The following is a 19,764-nucleotide window of genomic DNA, read 5'->3' on the forward strand; positions in this document are numbered from 1 at the left end:
TTCCCTCAGCCTTGAGGTGTCTCTCTTATCTGATTAGCAGCTTGCAAATGGAGAAGGTGATGGCACCCCACTCCAGTACTCTTGCCTGGAAAATCCCATGGCGGAGGAGCCTGGTGGGCTGCAGTCCGTGGGGTCGCTGAGAGTCGGACACGACTGAGCGACTTCACTTTCACTTTTCACTTTCATGCACTGGAGAAGGAAATGGCAACCCACTCCAGTGTTCTTGCCTGGAGAATCCCAGGGACGGGGGAGGCTCGTGGGCTGCCGTCTATGGGGTCACACAGAGTCAGACACGACTGAAGCGACTTAGCAGCAGCAGCAACAGACATAAAACACCTCGTTAAAAACTAGCAAGCGGGCACTCTTTCTGTCCCCTTCTGATGTCTATGTTAGAAACTTTTCCTGTTTCCATTATACTTTAATAAAACTTTGCTACAGAAAAGCTTCAAGTGGTCAAGCCTTGTCTCTGGCCCCGGATCGAATTCCTCTCCCCCAGAGGCCACAAATCCTGGCATAGCACACGGCTCGCAACCACAACCTTTCACCTGCCCAGACCACAGTGAGACCTAGAGGAAACTGGGCAGCTGAATCAGGAAGGCTGGGTGTCAGCTTTGCCTGGTTGTGAACCCAAGGAAGACCAGTTGTAAGAGAAGCCCTCAGCCCGGGAACAAAGTCATGGAGGGCCGGGACGATGGGAGCAGCAGAGATGAGTGCTGAAAGGAGGAGCCTGGGCAAGTGGCTCCATCATGTTCAGGGACAAAGGCTGCATTTGATGAACAGACGCAGTGTCCCAGGACCAGAGTAACGGGACCGTGCCTGGGGTCAGCACTGCAGGCACTTGGCCATCTTGCCTGAGCACAAATCCCAGATCAGTTGCTTCCTAGCTGGTGATTTCTCTGCCCTGTGACTGAACTTCTCTGTTCAGTGACTGAATTTCTCTGCCCTGGTTTCTTCAGCTGCAAGATGAGCACATGCTCAGTCATGTCCAACTCTTTGTGACCCCATGGACTGTAGACTGCCAGGCTCCTCTGTCCATAGAATTCTCCAGGCAAGAATGCTGGAGTGGGTTGCCATTCCTTTCTCCAGGGAATCTTCCTGACCCAGGGATCGAACCTGGGTCTCCCATATTGTAGGCAGATTCTTTACCATCTGAGCTACTAGGGAAGCCTGTCAGAGTCCTGGGGAGGACAAAGTGAACTTGCCTGGGGTAGACACACAGTATATATTACAGGATTGTTACTTATTACATTTTATCACCACAGCAAGGATGCACTTGGTACAACAGGGTGGTGGTGGGATGGGGGGGCATGCGAGGAAGAGTGGCTCAGGGAGGGTTTGCTCCAAAGCCTCAGATACTCTAGAGACTGAGAGTCTCCAGAGCAGGACAAAAGCTGAGTGCAGAGCCCCAGGCTGACTCTGACTGCAGGTGGGGGCTCACGGCCTTGAGGCCCACAGGTGCCGTCGCCCAGCATGCCTCGTTACCTTGTAAAGCAGGCAAAGCCAAGAGTGGCCTTGGTAGGAGCAATGTTAAGAAGCAATAATGAAAAACGAACAGCTGGTGTGGGCTCTGGAAGATTCAGCTTTGACATCTGCCACAGAAGCCTGTGACTGGTCCCGGCCTCAGGCTCTGGTGGTAAATAGGGGACATTCACCACCTACGGGGCCTGGATTCCGAGGATGGAAGGAACGCTGGCTTTTCCAGGCCACACAGTGCTGGCATGGCTTCATTTGTGCAAAAAGGAAGAGGCATCTCACTGAGTCAGAGGCTGTCCAGCATGCCCAACTCAGGCTCTTTAAAAGCTGTGACCCCGCAACCCCCGAGACAGACCCCCTTCCCCACAACCCCCACCCTCAGACTCTAGCCCCTCTCTGGTTCAGACAAGTCACCTGACAGAAAGGCCAAATGTTCAGGCACTGCTCCCTTTGGAACCTACCTTGCATTTTCCCACCTGGAAAATCACTTCTGTGATTTTTGAAACTTAAAAATCTCATACGATAACAACTGTTAACTAACTAAGCAATGAGAAATTCCTGGCCTGAGAGCCAGCTGCACATGGAAGGGCTCTGGCTTGGTGGCTGCTCTGCTTGGGGTTCAGAGCAGATGCCACAGGGCGAGGAAGGGGGTCTTCTTCACCCTAAGCAACTGATGTCACTTTGTTCAGCTACCTAACTATTTACCTCTCTCTCCTTCCCTGTCTTCCTGCCTCCCTTCCATCTCTCATCTATCTTCAGCTAAGGAGCTATCATCTATCCATTTATCTCTGTGTATCTATGTGTGTATATATGTATCTGTCAAACATCTACCTATCTATCCATCTTGTTCTTGTTCAGTCTCTCAGTCGTGTCCAGCTGTTTGAGATCCCATGGACTGCAGCATGCCAGGCTTCCTTGTCCTTCACTCTCTCCCAGAGTTTGCTCAAATTCATGTCCATTGAATTGATGGTGCCATTCAACCATCTCATCCTTTGTCATTCCCTTCTCCTCCTGCCCTCAATCTTTCCCAGCAGCAGGGTCTTTTCCAATGAGTCGGCTCTTCATATCAGGTGGCCAAAGTATTAGAGTCTCAGCTTCAACATCAGTCCTTCCAATGAATATTCAGGACTGATTTCCTTTAGGATGGACTGGTTGGATACCCTTGCAGTCCAAGGGACTCTCAAGAGTCTTCTCTAGCACCACAGTTGGAAAGCATCAATTCTTTGCCCCTCAGCCCTTTTTATGATCCAACTCTTACATCCATACATGACTACTGGAAAAACCATAGCTTTCGCTACACAGACCTTTGTTGGCAAAGTGATATCTCTGCTTTTTAATATGCTGTCCAGGTTGGTCATAACTTTTCTTTCAAGGAGCAAGTGTCTTTTAATTTCATGGCTGCAGTCACCATCTGCAGTGATTTTGGAGCCCAAGAAAATAAAATCTCTTACTGTTTCCATTGTTTCCCCATCTATTTGCCATGAAGTGATGGGACCAGATGCTGTGATCTTACTTTTCTGAATGTTGAGTTTTAAGCCAACTCTTTCACTCTCCTCTTTCACTTTCATCAAGAGGCTCTTTAGTTCTTCTTCACTTTCTGCCATAAGGGTAGTATCATCTGCATATCCGAAGTTATTGATATTTCTCCCAGCAATCTTGATTCCAGCTTGTGCTTCATCCAGCCTGGCATTTCACATGAAGTACTCTGCATATAAGTTAAATAAGCAGGGTGACAATATACAGCTTTGATGTACTCCTTTCCTGATTTGGAAACAGTCTGTTGTTCCATGTTCAGTTCTAACTGTTGCTTTTTGACTTGAATACAAATTTCTCAGGAAGCAGGTCAGGTGGTCTGGTATTCCCATCTCTTTAAGAATTTTCCACAGTTTTCTTGTGACCCACCCAGTCAAAGGCTTTGGTGTAGTCAATAAAGAAGAAGTAGATGTTTTTCAGGAACTCTCTTGCTTTTTTGATGATCCAGTGGGTGTTGACAATTTGATCTCTGGTTCCTCTGCCTTTTCTAAATCCAGCTTGAACATCCGGAAGTTCACGGTTCATGTACTGTTGAAGCCTGGCTTGGAGATTTTTGAGCATTACTTTACTAGTGTGTGAGTGAGTGCAATTGTGCAGTAGTTGGAGCATTCTGTGGCATTGCCTTTCTTTGGGATTGGAATGAAAACTGACCTTTTCCAGTCCTATGGGCACTGCTGAGTTTTCCAAATTTGCTGGCATATTGAGGGCAGCACTTTCACAGCATCGTCTTTTAGGATTTGAAATAGCTCAACCTACCTATGTATCTTTATATTATCTGTATATTTATCTTTCTATTATTTATTATCTCTCTATCAACCAACTGGGGCTTCCCTAGTGGCTCAGATGGTAAAGGATCTGCTTGCAATGTGGGAGATCCAGGGTTCAATCCCAGAGTGGATAAGATCCCCTCAAAAGCTTTCATGTGCCACCTATGAACTTAATAAGATTAAATTTCTTTTAAAACACTCTGCTATTCATACTTTACAGGAGATATGGGTTTCCCAGGTGACACAGTGGTAAAGAATCTGTCTGCAGACGCAGGAGATGAGGGTTCCGATCCCTGGGTAGGGAAGATCCCCTAGAGTAGGAAATAGCTACCTACTCCAGTATTCTTTCCTGGAAAATCCCATGGACAGAGGAGCCTGGTAGGCTAGAGTCCATTTGGTTGCAAAGAGTCAGACATAACTGAACACACACACACACACACACACATCAACCAATTAGCTATATATCTATTATCTATCAATTTTCTATCCATCTATCACCTATTATCTATATAATCTCAATTTCCCTAAATACCTATAACCTATCTTTCTATCTTCTACTGATATCTATCTATCCATTACTGTCTATCTTTCTGTCTCCCTATCTATTGTCATCCATCTGTCTTTTTTTAATCTTATCTATCTTCTTGCCCATCATTATACACATCCTCACGATTTCAGTTAAATCCCCAGCCTTGCTCTGGGCACTTCTAGGAGGCAGGCACTGTTCCTCGCTTACTCCCTTGATGCAGAGCTGACAGGAAAACACACACAAAGAGGCACTTAATGAATGCTTCTTGATGGTAAAAGTACTGAGGCCAAAAGCTGAAACCACTGACAGGTTTTGAAGGTCAAAGCCAAGGGACAGTGTGCTGGTGGGAGCCAGGCCAAGCATCTGTCTCTCCCACTCCAATTGGGCACGTCCTATGTGGGCCAAGGGTCGCCTTTTCTAACACAACCTTCTCCTCCAAGTACAGAGGGATTTTGGAACCTCATCCATCTGAATGAGCCTAATTAGTTGGGCCTTAGTTTAAACATGTTTTTAAGCTTTAGACTCACCCCAAACTTCTTCCATCCCCATCGGCTGACACCCATCTTGCCTCTTTCCCTATGCTCTGCAATGTCAGGTGCAAGGTGAGGAAGTGGAGAGCTGTAGTGACCAGGCAATGAAGGGCAGGAGCCTGGCTGCCTCATCACGGGACTTGGAGGGGGTGGGTCAATTCACAGGAGGAGGGAGGCACCTTCATGGATGAAGAGCTGTAACACTGCCTAACACAAAGACACATGAGCCGATGGTCTCTGAAGGAGTGAGAGATGGGGTGGAAGAGACTGACCACTGGACCGATGGACAGACAGACAGCTGGCTGAGGTATGGGACAGACAGATGGATAAAGGATAAAAGCTGAATCTAACACACAGAATAGAGTTTTTTTTCTGAGTAGAACTTATATGAGTCAGTATACTTGGGGGCATCTTTTGGCCCAATACTGATCTGTCCTGTGTAAACGGTCTCTCAGAGGTTAGAATGACAACATAGCCCACGGTGTTGGCCAGTGAGACGTGAGGAGCCTTGGCAGTAACACGAGGCCCCCACTGCACTCACCTGGCCTCCGTGTCCCTTCCCGGGGTGACCAGTGGCGGCTCCCATCCTTTCTGGGCTGTTCCGCGCTGCTCTCCCTGCTCTCACCACTGGGGGCACTGTTGCCGCCTGCGGGCGGAGCGCCCCCCGCATCCATGTCCTCCGTGTTGCCGGCGCCCGGCTGGCCCGCTGCGTCGCAGTCCTTCCGCACTCTGAGAGGAAGAAACGCTTCAAGGATTCTCACCAAACATGTCTAATTCCCCTAGACGCCCCATCGCATCTGTGTCCAAAGCAGGACTGCAGACCGCACTGTACTGGTGAGAAGCGATGGAGATGCAGATGGGATGCAGATGGAAGGAGGGGTTTCTGTTCCCCAAACCTCGGTGACTGATAAATGAATACACCCTGCCCGGATGAAGAAGCCCCTCAGGGACTGATAAATGAATAAACCCTCCCCGGATGAAGAAGCCCCTCAGGGACTGATAAATGAATAAACCCTCCCCGGATGAAGAAGCCGCGCGGTCTCCACCATCCACAGGGACCCTCAGCTTTGAGGTCCGACAAACAACCCTGTTCAGTTCAGTTCAGTTCAGTCGCTCAGTCGTGTCCGACTCTGCGACCCCATGAATTGCAGCACTCCAGGCCTCCCTGTCCATCAACTCCTGGAGTTCACTCAAACTCACGTCCATCAAGTTGGTGATGCCATCCAGCCATCTCATCCTCTGTCGTCCCCTTCTCCTCCTGCCCCCAATCCCTCCCAGCATCAGAGTCTTTTCCAATGAGTCAACTCTTTGCATGAGGTGGCCAAAGTACTGGAGTTTCAGCTTTAGCATCATTCCTTCCAAAGAACACCCAGGACTGATCTCCTTTAGATTCAGGCAAAACAACTAAGAATTTGTTCCAACTAACCAGGAACAGGAGGAGAAGGGGACGACAGAGGAGGAGATGGCTGGATGGCATCACCGATTCAATGGACGTGAGTCTGGGTGAACTCCGGGAGTTGGTGATGGACAGGGAGGCCTGGCGTGCTGCGATTCATGGGGTTGCAGAGTCGGATACGACTGAGCGACTGAACTGAACTGAACCAGGAACACTGTTACCACCGGGTGAGGAAACTTATTCGACGAGAGATGAGGGCTGGGGGCAGGATGGGGCAAAGAGGCTGTTTCAAGCCTGTTTTTTGCAACAGATGTGTAACAAAGACCCGTAACCTCAGCAACTTTGCAAGGACTCAAACCCAAGTCTCAGCCGGTGGATGGAAGTGGAAGGGAGAGAGACTCTCATCTGATGACGTTTCCCATTGAGTCATCATCTGAAACGGCTTGTTGAAACAAAGGGTGTGTTGGAGGACATTTGGGCACGGCAGTTTTCATCACAGAAGGATGGGCAGACAGTGAGATCCCTACCAGAAGCCTCGGAGCTCGCAGCCCCACCCCATCCAGGTAAATAATGCCTTGGCCGTGAAGACCCACCTTAACCACTTGGTTCGGAGCCACGCCCTGATGCTGTCCAAGGTGACCGGTCCGCTCCAGATGTTCTTCAGCTGCCTGTGGGTCCCCAGGTAGGATGTGGTGAGTGGGGAGACATACATGGGGTACCCCAGGGGCTGGTCACAGGAGGAATTGATCAGGTTCCGGAGGACCTGCTTGTTGTTCTGAATGCTGCCGCGCTCGGGGTTGCGGTTGCGGAGGAAGATGAGTTCTTGCTGCTGCCCCGCCCAAAGGCCGCGGACGCATTCTCTGTTCACCTGCAGCGTGGGGAAGACACGGGGAGAAAAGTGTATGGTGGGGCGGAGAGAGAGGGGGGCTACAGACTGTTGGGTCTGAGTACCTGCGGCCACTATGCTTTGGCCTAAAGCTTTCTTAGTGATGTCTGAATGGCAGCAAGGTGGATATGATGGCATTTTCATGCGGCCATGGAGATCAAATAAAAAGGAAAGAAGGCTTTGTTTCAGCCCGGTGATTTGAAGCTGTATGAAGAGAATCTCTGAGAAGGAAATTATCCGGCCCAGGAACAGGTTATGAGAGGGAGGTTTGGAATCTTAGAGAATTAGAAAGTCTTTAAGAACAAGCTAGATCCTGACCCCACGCATGTCTAGCCTACCAGGACTTCTTGCCAAAGCCATCACCTGCACACCAGCATTTTGAGTGGGAAAGGGCCCTGGCAGAGATGCACTGCCTGTCCGGGGCCACCCGCCCTGCATGCTGGCCAGCACTGCCCGCTCCCCCTGTCCCCGGGGAATGTGGCTCTGGACAGAGGATGTTGGCCCAGGGGCATGGGGTCTGTGCCAATCCATGCTACCGTGTTGGGAAAAAAGTTCGTTTAGGGGGGCTTCTTTGTTGGCTTAGTGGTAAAGAATTCGCCAATGTAGGAGACTCAGGTTTGATCCCTGGTCTGAGAAGATCCCACATATGGAAGAGTAACTAAGCCCATGCACCTATGCTCTAGAGCCCAGTAACTGCAACTCCTGAGCCCATGCACTGCAATTACTGAAGCCTGCAAGCCCTAGAGCCCATCCTCCACAGCAAGAGAAGCCACCCCAATGAGAAGCCCTTGTATACCACAACTAGAGAAAGCCCATATAGCAACAAAGACCCAGTACAGCCAAAAATTAAATAAATATATATAATAAATTATTTTAAACAAAAACGTTCATTCAGGTTTTTCCTGAATGAAAACCCAAATGAACTTGTTGGCCAGCCATATATTTCTTCTCATGTCCCCCTAGGCGGGAGGCTGGTGGCAGCCGGGAAGGACGGCTCCCATACCTTGATCACTTTGAAGCTCAGGAAGCTTCTGTGGAGCATGAGGACCTTGTACTCATCCGTGCCCTCATCTACCACGTGCCTCAGGGTCAGCAGCTCCTCCTTGTTGGCCAGCACGGCGCCCCTCCAGGCCGGGTCACCCTCATGGCAGATGACCACTTTCTTCTCAAAGGACTGGATGGCCTCGTAGAGGACTGCTGGGTCTTCGTACTCGTCGGGGCAAGTGAACTGGTCCTGGGGAAAGAATTTATCTGTGGGTCGGGAGGACCACAGAGCTGGTCCTGGCTTGCTGTGCACACAGCAATGAGGCCAATGCCTGGTGCAAGGTCAAGTCCACTTCCACATCGCTCAGCCCCGCTGGGTGGATGGAAGGCACCTCACTATCACAGTGGCCTCGGGGCCCATAGAGCTGGTGGCATAGAAGCCTAGGACTTTTCACCACAGCGTGGACACTTCTGATGTCATTTTCTCCGGCCAAGTCCCCTCTTCCATGCTAGTGGGAGATCACCACCTCCTAGGGACTCTTGAGGGCACATCACCATGGGTACCATCAAAAATAGGCAATGCCTCAATGCTTAGTTGCTGGGCCTCCCAGATGGCGCTAGTGGTAAAGAACCTGACTGCCAGTGCAGGAGACAAGAGATGCGGGTTTGATCTCTGGGTTGGGAAGATACTCTGGAGTAAGAAATGGCAACCACTCCAGTATTCTTGCCTGGAAAATTCCATGGACAGAGGAGCCTGGAGGGCTACAGTCCATGGGGCCACAGAGTGGAGGGGACTCGACTGAGCACATACCACACATACACACACACACACACACACACACACACACTTAGTTACTAAGTCAGAAGCCCACTTGTCAGAATTATGCTGAGAAGGGGACCATGTTTTTGAAAGGTCATTTTCCCCCTAATGTTTCAGGATTATACTTTAAAAAAAAAAAAAAAGGAATACTTACCTGATGCAGCTTCAGGGACATCCTGAGAGCTGGGACGACAACTTTGTGCAGCAGGTCGATGTCTGCAAACACCCACTCATCTCGGGCTGTTATCCTGAAGTCACCTTTGAAGAGGGCATGGAGGCCATATAGGAAAGAATCCAGGCTGCGAAACAAAGTTTGTTTGTTCACATGGAGCAAAGGTGTTCAGGCTCCTGTCACCCTGAACTGGCCCAAGTCTCCCCTGTGACACCACAAGGACTTTACTGTCTTTAGGTTGATCTGGCGGGGGTCCCACTGAACACCTGACCCTGCGGCCCATGTTCGGACCCTTGTGACAACTGCTGTAGTGATCACCATCAAGAATAGCTGGTGACACACCAGATCTCGGAGTGTGGGGGTAGAAGTCTTGGTCAGAGCCAGCCTGCCACATCCATAGGCAGAGTGAGTGTGGAGACGCAGCCCATCTGGTCCAAGAGCCCTGGAAAGGCTACACGTCTCAGGAGGGAGGCAGGGAGGCCTGGGGAAGCGTCCAGGCCCTTCTGCTCGTCCTCTTTGTTTCCGGATGGCACTTTTGGACTATGTGACTCGTAATGAAAATTGGATTCTCTCACCATATGGAGACAGAAAATGACACCAAGTGAAATCTCAAATTGGCTGTTCAGATTCTCAGAGTATACCAGTATCCCAGTCCCACCCTTTTGTTAATGACTAGTGGATGAGACACGATTTGTTGTTGTTGTTCAGTTGCTAAGTTGTGTCCAACTCTTTGTGACCTCGTGGACTGCAGCACACCAGGCTCCCCTATCCTTCACTATCACCTGGAGTTTGTTCAAACTCATGTCCATTGAGTTGGTGATGCTATCTAACCATCTCATCCTCTGCTGCCCCCATGACAGAGGGGCTTAAAGTGAAGGACCAAAGGATTTCTCAGGTTTTCCAGGTTTTTATGTTTCTGGGCTTTTCTGCTTTGCCTTCATTTCCTGCGTGTAACTACTACCTGGATGGAGAGCAGAGAGGCACCCAAGGGACACCTTTCATGGTCTGGGCCCATTACCTTTTGGATCAACACACGGTTTGGGAAAGCGATTCATCCTATATTATGTGGAGGGAAAGAACTGTTCTTAATCCTTTCCCTCTAGGTCCATTAATACACTTGGCAGCCACCTCTAATGAGTCTGGCTTCTAACATCCCTGAGTGGGACTGGGCGGCTACACAAGAAACAACAGCCCTGATAGGATTGAACTGGGACATAATGAGCCAGGAAGTGTGTGTGGAAGGGACTTTCTGAGGATGGAGCTGAGGAGGATTTAAACGACCTGGCTCACCAAGCAAGACTTTGGATTCAACACAGAACATTAGGCCCGCATGTCAGGGAAATAGTTCCTCTGACTGCTATTGGAGCACGTGATTGCAAAATGCACCACAATCGTTAACTTCCTTCCAGAACTCCATTGAGAGGGATGCTGAGGCTCAAGGTCAGAGATGACTGTGGGAAATGGGTCTAGGCAGGTGGGGCAGGTGCCAGAGTCTTGAGGAGCCCAGAGCCTTCCAGGAAGAGTTTCAGGAGGCAGCCGTCCTGGACAGGCTGCCCCCACACAGAACAAAGACTTCCTGGGGCTGCCTGTGGTCCTGGGAGGGGAGGGGTGGATGGCAGGGCAAGGATGCAACAGGACAGGGGAAGGGAGGGGAGCTTTAAAACAGTGCAAACTGCTGTCATTGAAAATGGTCCAAAATGCCCCTGTCGTCAGATAGCAGTAAGTACTAAAAAGAGGGCTAAAAGTAGGTGGGGTTTCTTCTAGAAAGGATTAGAAGCATGCCAGGCTGCTAGCACACAGGTTTAGAGAAATCACTCCTCTAGATGTAGAGCTGAGGACAGTGGCAGAGGGAGATGAAGGGACCTGCCGAGATGCCTAGGTAGATGGAAGAGAAGAGCCAGGCATTCAGCCCATCCTTTGACGGCATATGCAAGGCAAGCACAGACCTGATTCCCCAGTCTAGAAAACGCCCTTCCACGGGACCTCGATAAGTGATTGGAGCCCATTTCAGGCCCCTACTGACAGAATGATAGATGCTTTACTGATCATTTCTATTTTCAGAAGAAAATGACACATTATGAGACTTACTGCTATTACATTAAAATGAGTCTCAATGCACACACCTATCTATGAAACAGACACAGAATCATGGGGAGAGAGAACAGACTTGTGGTTGCCAAGGTGCGGGGGGAGGGAAGAACTGGAATTGGGGATTAGTAGATGCAAACTAACATATATATATATAGAGAGAGAGAGAGAATGGAGAAGCAACAAGGTCCTATTGTATAGCACAGGGAACTGTATTATCTTGTGATAAACTATAATGGAAAAGAATATTTAGAAATGTATAGATATATACACTTTTCTGTATAGCAGAAGTGAATACATTGTAAATGAACTATATGTCAATGACAATTTTTTTTAAAAAATGAGTCTCCATGCAGAAAACAAAGCCTGAATTAGAATTTAACTAGATTGAGGGTACTACCCTTAGATTGTGGGGCATTACTCTTAGTATCTTAAAGATACAGGCATCTTAAATATAAGGTGTTTCATTATCTGCCTTTTATCTTCAGGAGAATGAGGAGGAAGAAGGCAGAGATGTGATGAGCTGGGAAGCTCTGAGGAGAGGAGAGGTCTCCAGGTGGCCCCCACGCATTTCTGATTTGCAGAATCACCAGGCTTTATTCTGTTAAGACTCTACTGAGAGATGACAGGCTCCCACCCCGAGGCCAACAGCTGGAGCAGGGAAACAGGGTTACACCTGAGTTATTCAAGGTTGGCCTTTGTGGGGACTAGAACAGCCAACACTTGGCCCCTTTGTGCTATCTTTATTCAGAATATTGCAGTTTTTTGCACAAATGTGGTGCCATGTAAGCCTAGGCTCATCTCAGTGCTGCGGTCCAGTTCTCTACATGTGGATGTGCGTCTCTAACACATGACTACACTTGGGCCAGGTTTTTTCTGGAGCCTGCCCTGCCCCTTCCCCACACAAATGGACAGGGTTGCCCCTGCGCTGAGGATTGTCTGGTGACACACTCTGGGACCAGCCTTCTGCACCTCTTCTGCAATGTTAACCCACATTCCACACACTTAGCACTTGCATAATATCTCACCATCATAAGTGTGTGTACGTGTGTGTGTGTGTGTACATGCCTGTCCATGTGTGGCTGCATATTTGTGTGTATGTATGTGTATGTGTGTGTATATGCATGTACATGAGTGCACATTTGTATATGTGTGTGCTTGAGATGAGCACACGTTTATGTGTGATGTGCATTGTGTGTGTGTGCGTGTACAAGGGTGCATGTTTGTATGTGTGCACGTGTGTTGGAAAGGACGATTCAGCTTCTGCTCAGAGTCACTCCACACCCCTAGCAGATACCAACCACCACCAAGCTGAGTCTCTGTGACACTCTGCTTGAACTTACTCCTGTTCTTTCTGGTTCCTGACCCTGTTGCCTATTCTATGATGACATAACCATTGGTGGTGAGTACAGATAAGAGGTCGGGGCCATCAGCACTTAAGCACAGATGTACACAACCTTTCTGGAAACAGTTATTTTCTGGCCTGAAGCTCTGGCTGTTGCTTGCAGCCCTGGCAGAAAGTCTAGCTCCATGAAGATGATGCTTTAACGGGTCCCGCCCATTTCAGCATCCTCGCCCATCACCTTTCACAGAGCAGGACAACTTGAGAATGGCCAGCTGAAGTGAAAGCTGTTTTCACTCCTGTTTCACTGTTTTACAGCATCTTTCTTTATCCATAGAGGAGTCCTCAGGGCTCGAGTCTAGCCAGATGTTGCCTATGACCCTATCCAACTCAGCCCAGTTCTCACCTGCACCCTCTCTCACTGGCTCTCAGTCCGTGGAAATTCTGGCCCCTAGGAAACATTTGACAATATCCAGAAACATTCTGGATGTCACAGCTCCTGGCACCCAGTGGGTAGAGGCCAGGCAGGAACGCCTAGGACAGTCCCCCACAACAAAGAGCCACACAACCTAAAATGTGAATAATGCTGCTTCTGAGAAACCTTGCCCATTATGATTAAACATACAGACTTTAAGTTCTAGACACTGGTTCATTATCTTGGATCCAGTGTTAATGACTCTTGGGATTCAGGTGGAAACAACTCTAATGCTGGGATAGTTTCTGCAGGACTCCCAGTGGACTCTCCAGAAGGATTGATATGTTCAAGTTAATGCCCAAACAGGCTCATATACTGTATGTTTACAGATGGGCATCGTGAAGAGCCTTCTGCTGCAGGGCAGTGCTGTACATGGAGCCCTCGGAGAACATATGTGAACAACTGTGATTTGCAGGCTGGGTTTCCCATGCTTACTAATTAGTAATGGAGATTCTTAGACAGTGAGTTCTTGGTTATCTAAGTTAGTATCCTGGCTCAGAGAGCATCTCCACTGTGGGAGAGGCAGCGTGTTTCATACATGATTCATTCCTCTGTGGGATCCCCCAACCATGCGTGGTTGATCCCATCACTCCTGACCACTAAAGGAGCTGGAAGTACAAAGAGTAATCCGTGCAAGAGGGGATGGTCCTTGGTATCAGTATCCTACTGTTGATAAGCTCTTATTGATCATTGTCCAAAAGCAACTCCTGACGACTAATCTTTGAGTTCTTTAAACACAAGATATATTTTCTTCAGGCGAAAATTACTAAATGTATTTTTTCTGTGGAATGAATAAAAGATCCTCTTTGTTGATCTACTTCTCAGAATTCGTTCAGATTAAGGCTTTCTTTGTATTTGATTTCAATTTTTTCAGCTTTATTGAGGTGTAATCGACACAATTTTTAAGTATTTAAAAGGTCAAAAAAATTAAAATTATAAAAACAAAATTGTATATCCAACTTGAAAGAAAATAAATAAAAAGTACATCATGATGATTTGATAAACATTGTGAAAGGCAGATTAAGGCTTTTGGTTTGAGGATTTCAGCTTCCTTTTTAAAGAAGGTTTAAATATAATTTTTAAAAACTCGGGAGAAATAAGAATTTGTGAACTCCTAAAGGTGTGGTTTTGAAAGATTAATGTTTTATGGGTGGAAGTTAGAGCAGTCTTATTATGTTCAGTACCAGGAAATATAGTAGTTTGTGTACATGAGAGTATTGTAAATATCTGTATTATTCAAGGGCATCTCAGAATTTTAAGTTACACAAATATTAAAACCACTAACACTTCATAAATAATCTTTCAGTGAACATATTGTTTTTTTAAAAGCACCAGCTCTGAGCAACTAGCAGTGAGACAGAAAGGATACCTTACATTTCTCTGGTGGTTTGTACATTACTGAGTGCTTTCCATTCCATCAGCTCAGCTCATTCCCATGGTTGCCTGTATAAGATGTAGTATTAAAATCCTTTCATTTAAGAGGAAACAGGCCAGAAAGGAGTTTAGAAAGAGGATGAGACAGGTGGGAACAGATATTTAGCATCTCATGCAACACTGAAGGGCTTCCCAGGTGGCCCTAGTAGTAAAGAACCCACCTGCCAATGCAGGAGACCTAAGAGATGTGGGTTTGATCCCTGGATTGGGACAATCCCCTGGAGGAAGGCATGGTAATCCACTCCAGTGTTCTTGTCTGGAGAATCCCATGGACAGAGGAGCCTGGTGGGCTACAGTCCACAGGGCCACTAAGAGTCAGACATGACTGAAGTGATTTAGCACACGCATGACATTGAAGGAGCATACCTCCCTCCTGCCACCCACCTCTCCAGGAAACACAGAGTCTCTTTAAAAACATGTAACTGGAGTCATCTTCTTAAAGACTAGCTCAGAGGTTGTATTAGAATGGACTGATCTCTTCAAAGGCTTCAGGTGACCCCACAGTAAAAATACCATGAATGTGTAAGTCTTGAACTATTCCCCACCTTACCTTCCTGAGGTCGGTGATGAGCTATTTTCCAAGGTTTAAATTGGTGTATGTTTCCCTGGTGGCTCAGATGGTAAAGAATCTGCCTGCAAGGTGGGAGACCTTGGTTCAATCCTTGGGTCAGGAAGATCCCCTGGAGAAGGGAATGGCAACCCACTCCAGTATTCTTGCCTGGGAAATCCCATGGACAGAGGAGCCTGGCAGGCTGCAATCCATGGGGTCACAAAAGAGTCCGACACAGCCTAGCGACTCAACAACAATAGCACCTACCTCATCCTCTTTCATGCCTTGAGAGAGAATGAAATGTGTCAACTCGTGTCAAGCACTTAGCACTGTTCCCAAAACCCATGGAGTGCGTCATCAATGTTCACTATGATCAGTTCTGATTTTCAGTGAACTGGAATGTCCAGGCAATATGGGCATTAGATATAAACAAAGGACGTTTATCTTGTAGAAACTCAGATAATCATTGGAGAGCAATCACATGGTGAAAGAATCTCAGGGATGTGGTTTCAACTAAATGCCAGCTATATTGAGAAATAATAATTCCCAAGTGAGAAGTAGTTAAAAGACAAGATTTGATGAAAAGCTTTTTAAAAGTATGTTTGGCTTCATGACGTTTTAGTACTTCTGGGCCTCTATTATCTGGTGAAAGATGCTTCTGGAGGCTGCTGGACCGGGAGCAGGCTGGCTGTGGAAGAAACGACCTCCTGGCAACTGCTCAGAATAAAAATAGATTTCCAGAACCGGTTCCCAGTGATTCTAAGCTGGCATGTGTGAGATGGGGTCTGGGGTCTATATTCTGACCAAGATCCCCAAGTGATTCTGGGGCATAGGGAGGTCTGAGACTCAGGGAACCAGAACCTGGATGCTTCCTCAAGACATCCAGACATTTCAGAGAAGCGATGGAGTGGGAGCTCGGCGCAGGACCTGTGCCCCAGACCAGGGTAAGAGAAGGCTTTCCCACAGACGGGGATTCTTAATGGCTCTTTTCTTTGTATTTTCTATCTCTTTGATGAAGTTCTCACTGTGTTCTTCCATTCTTTTCCCAATTTCAGTGAGCATGTTTATGACTGTTACTTTAAACTCTCTATCTGCTGCATTGATTATCTCAGTTTCATTTAATTTGTTTCCTGGGGTTTGTCTTCTTTCATTTGAAAGATATCCCTTTGTCCTCATTTTTGCCTATCAGGTTTTTTTGGGGGGAGGGTTAAATTATATTTTTTTTAATTAGAGTATAATTAATTTACAATGTGTTAGTTTCAAGGTACAAAAAAATGATTAAACTTTATATATATATATGTGTGTGTGTCATGTCATGCCCAACTCTTTGCAGCTCCATGACTGTAGCCCTCCAGGCTCCTCTGTCCATGAGATTCTCCAGGCAAGAATACTGGAGTGGACTGCCACTGTAGCTCCACGGGATCTTCCCACTCAGGGATCAAACCCATGTCACTTGTGTCTCTTGCATTGGCAGGTAGATTCTTTATGACTGCACCACCTGGGGAGCCCATATCTGTGTGTGTGCATATATATGCATATATATTCTCTTTCAGATTCTTTTCCATTATATTCAACTCTCTCTGCTTGTTTCTATGTATTAGGTATATCAGCTACATCTCTTAACCTTGAAAATGTGACCTTATGTATTAGGTGTCCAGTGGGCCCAATGGCACCGCTCCCCCAGGTCACCAGAGCAGAGTACCCTGTGGGCTGAATGCACCTCCTGTTGTGGTTGGGTCATGATTGCTATGGGTGGCTGATGGGTGGTGCTTGGCCCCAGGTTGGCTGTTTTGAGGCCTGGTTGTTACTGCTCTGGGCATGGTGATATACAGGGCAAGACTCCTGGGATGGGAGCTGCTTTGAGGGGACTGTTGGCAGGTTGGGCAAGGCTGGTCCTCAGAGGACTCCAGGACAGGGTGCATGGTGTTAGCTAAGTAGCAGAGAATGACAGAAATGACCTCAACCAGTACCTGGTGAGCAATGTGGAAGGAGAGGGGGGAAAAGGCACATGCCAACACTTCTGTCCCCTGAGAAAGTCCCACCAGATCCCTTCCATTCAGCATATGTCCTGAAATTAATCAGTGAATCTTCTTGGATGATCCAGGTGTTCTCCAAGCTGCTGCCTCTGTGCTGGGACTCAGAGCAAGTGAGTGTGTGCACAAGCACAAACAAGAGGTGAATCTTGGTTTCCCACAATTCTTGGGCTCTCCTGAATGTAAAATCTGGATGCTGATTTTTGAGCTCCCAACTTGGAGGAGGTCGCCTTTAACCCCACCATAGAGCCACCAGAACTTACACAGGACTGAGGAAACAGACTCTTGGAGGGCACAAACAAATCCTTGTGCCCACCAGGACTCAGGAGCAGTGACCCCACAAGAGACTGACCTAGACTTGCCCATGAGTGTCCAGGAGTGTCTGGCAGAGGCATGGGTCAGCAGTGGCCTGCTGCAGGCTCGGGGGCACTGAGTGTAGCAGTGCGTGCATGGGACCTTTTGAAGGAGGTCACCGTTATCTTCATTACTTCCACCATAGTTTGGTCCCAGGTCAAATAACAGGGAGGGAACACAGCCCCACCCATCAACAGAAAATTTGACTTAAGATTTACTGAGCATGGCCCTGCCCATTAGAACAAGATCCAGTTTCACCCTCAGTCAGTCTCTCCCATCAGGAAGCTTCCATAAGCCTCTTATCCTTCTCCATCAGAGGGCAGACAGACTGAAAACCACAATCACAGAAAACTAACCAATCTGGTCACATGGACCACAGCCTTATCTAACTCAAGGAAACTATGAGCCATGCCATGTAGGGCCACCCAAGATGGATGGGTCATGGTAGAGAGTTCTGACAAAACTGGAGAAGGGAATGGCAAACCACTTCAGTATTCTTGCCTTGAGAACTCCATGAACAGTATGAAAAGGCAAAAAGATAGGACACTGAAAAATGAACTCCCCAGGTCAATAGATGTCCAATATGCTACTGGAGAAGAGTGGAGAAATAACTCCAGAAAGAATGAAGAGACAGAGCCAAAGCAAAAGCAACACCCAGTTGTGGATGTGACTGCTAATGGAAGTAAAGTCTGATGCTATAAAGAGCAATATTGCATAGGAATCTGGAATGTTAGGTCCATGAATCAAGGCAAATTGGAAGTGGTCAAACAGCAGATGGCAAGAGTGAACATTGACATTTTAGGAATCAGCGAACTAAATGGACTGGAATGGGTGAATTTAACTCAGATGATAATTATATCTACTACTGTGGGCAAGAATCCCTTAGAAGAAATGGAGTAGCCATCATAGTCAACAAAAAAGTCCAAAATGCAGTACTTGGATGCAATCTCAAAAATGACAGAATGATCTCTATTTGTTTCCAGGGCACACCATTCAATATCACAGTAATCCAAGTCTATGCCCTGACCAGCAATGCTGAAGAAGCTGAAGTTGAATGGTTCTATGAAAACCTACAAGACCTTCTAGAACTAACACCCAAAAAAGATGTCCTTTTCATTATATGGGACTAGAATGCAAAAGTAGAAAGTCAAGAAACACCTGGAGCAACAGGCAAATTTGTCCTTGGAGTACAAAATGAAGCAGGGCAAAGGCTAATAGAGTTTTGCCAAGAGAGTGCACTGATCATAGCAAACACCCTTTTCCAACAACACAAGAGAAGACTCTACACATGGACATCACCAGATGCTCAATACCAAAGTCAGATTGATTATATTTTTGCAGCCAAAGACAGAGAAGCCCTATACAGTCAGCAGAAACAAGACTGGGAGCTGACTGTGGCTCAGAGCATGAACTCCTTATTGCCAAATTCAGACTTAAATTGAAGAAAGTAGGGGAAACCACTAGACCATTCAGGTATGACCTAAATCAAATCCCTTACAATTATATAGCAGAAGTGACAAATAGATTCAAGGGACTAGATCTGATAGACAGAGTGCCTGAAGAACTATAGACGGAGATTCATGACATTGTATAGGAGGCAGTGATCAGACTATACCCAAGAAAAAGAAATGCAAAAAGGCAAAATGGTTCCCTGAGGAGGCCTTACAAATAGCTGTGAAAAGAAGAGAAGTGAAAGGCAAAGGAGAAAAGGAAAGATATACCCATTTGAAGGCAGAGTTCCAAAGAATAGCAAGGAGAGATAAGAAAGCCTTCCTCAGAAATCAATGCAAAGAAATGGAGGAAAACAATGGAATGGGAAAGACTAGATATGTCTTCAAGAAAATTAGAGATACCCAGGGAACACTTTATGCAAAGATGGGCACAATAAAGGACAGAAATAGTATGGACCTAACAGAAGCCGAAGATATTAAGAAAAGAGGTGGCAAGAATACACAGAAGAACTATACAAAAAACATCTTCACGACATAGATAATCACGATGGTGTGATCACTTACCTAGAGCCAGACATCCTGAAACACAAAGTCAACAGGGCCTTAGGAAGCATCACTACGAACAAAGCTAGTAGAGGTGATGGAATTCCAGTTGAGCTATTTCAAATCCTGAAAGATGATGCTGTGAAATTGCCACACTCAATATGCCAGCAAATTTGGAAAACTCAGCAATGACCACAGGACTGGAAAAGGTCAGTTTTCATTCCAATCCCTAAGAAAGACAATGCCAAAGAATACTCAAACTACCACACAATTGCACTCATCTCACATGCTAGCAAAGTAATGCTCCAAATTCTCCAAGCCAGGCTTCAACAGTACATGAACCATGAACTTCCAGATGTTCAAGCTGGATTTAGAAAAGTCAGAGGAACCAGAGATCAAATTGA

At 47.0% G+C, this 19,764-nt stretch overlaps 1 protein-coding gene across 2 annotated transcripts in view; it reads right to left on the bottom strand.

Annotated features, from left to right (window-relative positions):
- The window catches only part of PCNX2 (pecanex 2), a 338,376-nt gene that overhangs the window by 13,430 nt on the left and 305,182 nt on the right, over window positions 1-19,764 (bottom strand). For both annotated transcript variants that reach the window (XM_027530589.1, XM_027530588.1), the window contains 4 exons: window positions 9,073-9,217; window positions 8,118-8,348; window positions 6,822-7,096; window positions 5,374-5,561 (listed from right to left, as the gene is read on the bottom strand). In XM_027530589.1, coding sequence (XP_027386390.1) covers window positions 5,374-5,561; window positions 6,822-7,096; window positions 8,118-8,348; window positions 9,073-9,217 — 839 coding nt within the window. The remainder of the gene's footprint in view (window positions 1-5,373; window positions 5,562-6,821; window positions 7,097-8,117; window positions 8,349-9,072; window positions 9,218-19,764) is intronic.

The sequence above is a fragment of the Bos indicus x Bos taurus genome, chromosome 28, assembly GCF_003369695.1.
Source record: "Bos indicus x Bos taurus breed Angus x Brahman F1 hybrid chromosome 28, Bos_hybrid_MaternalHap_v2.0, whole genome shotgun sequence".
Taxonomy (NCBI): domain Eukaryota; kingdom Metazoa; phylum Chordata; class Mammalia; order Artiodactyla; family Bovidae; genus Bos; species Bos indicus x Bos taurus.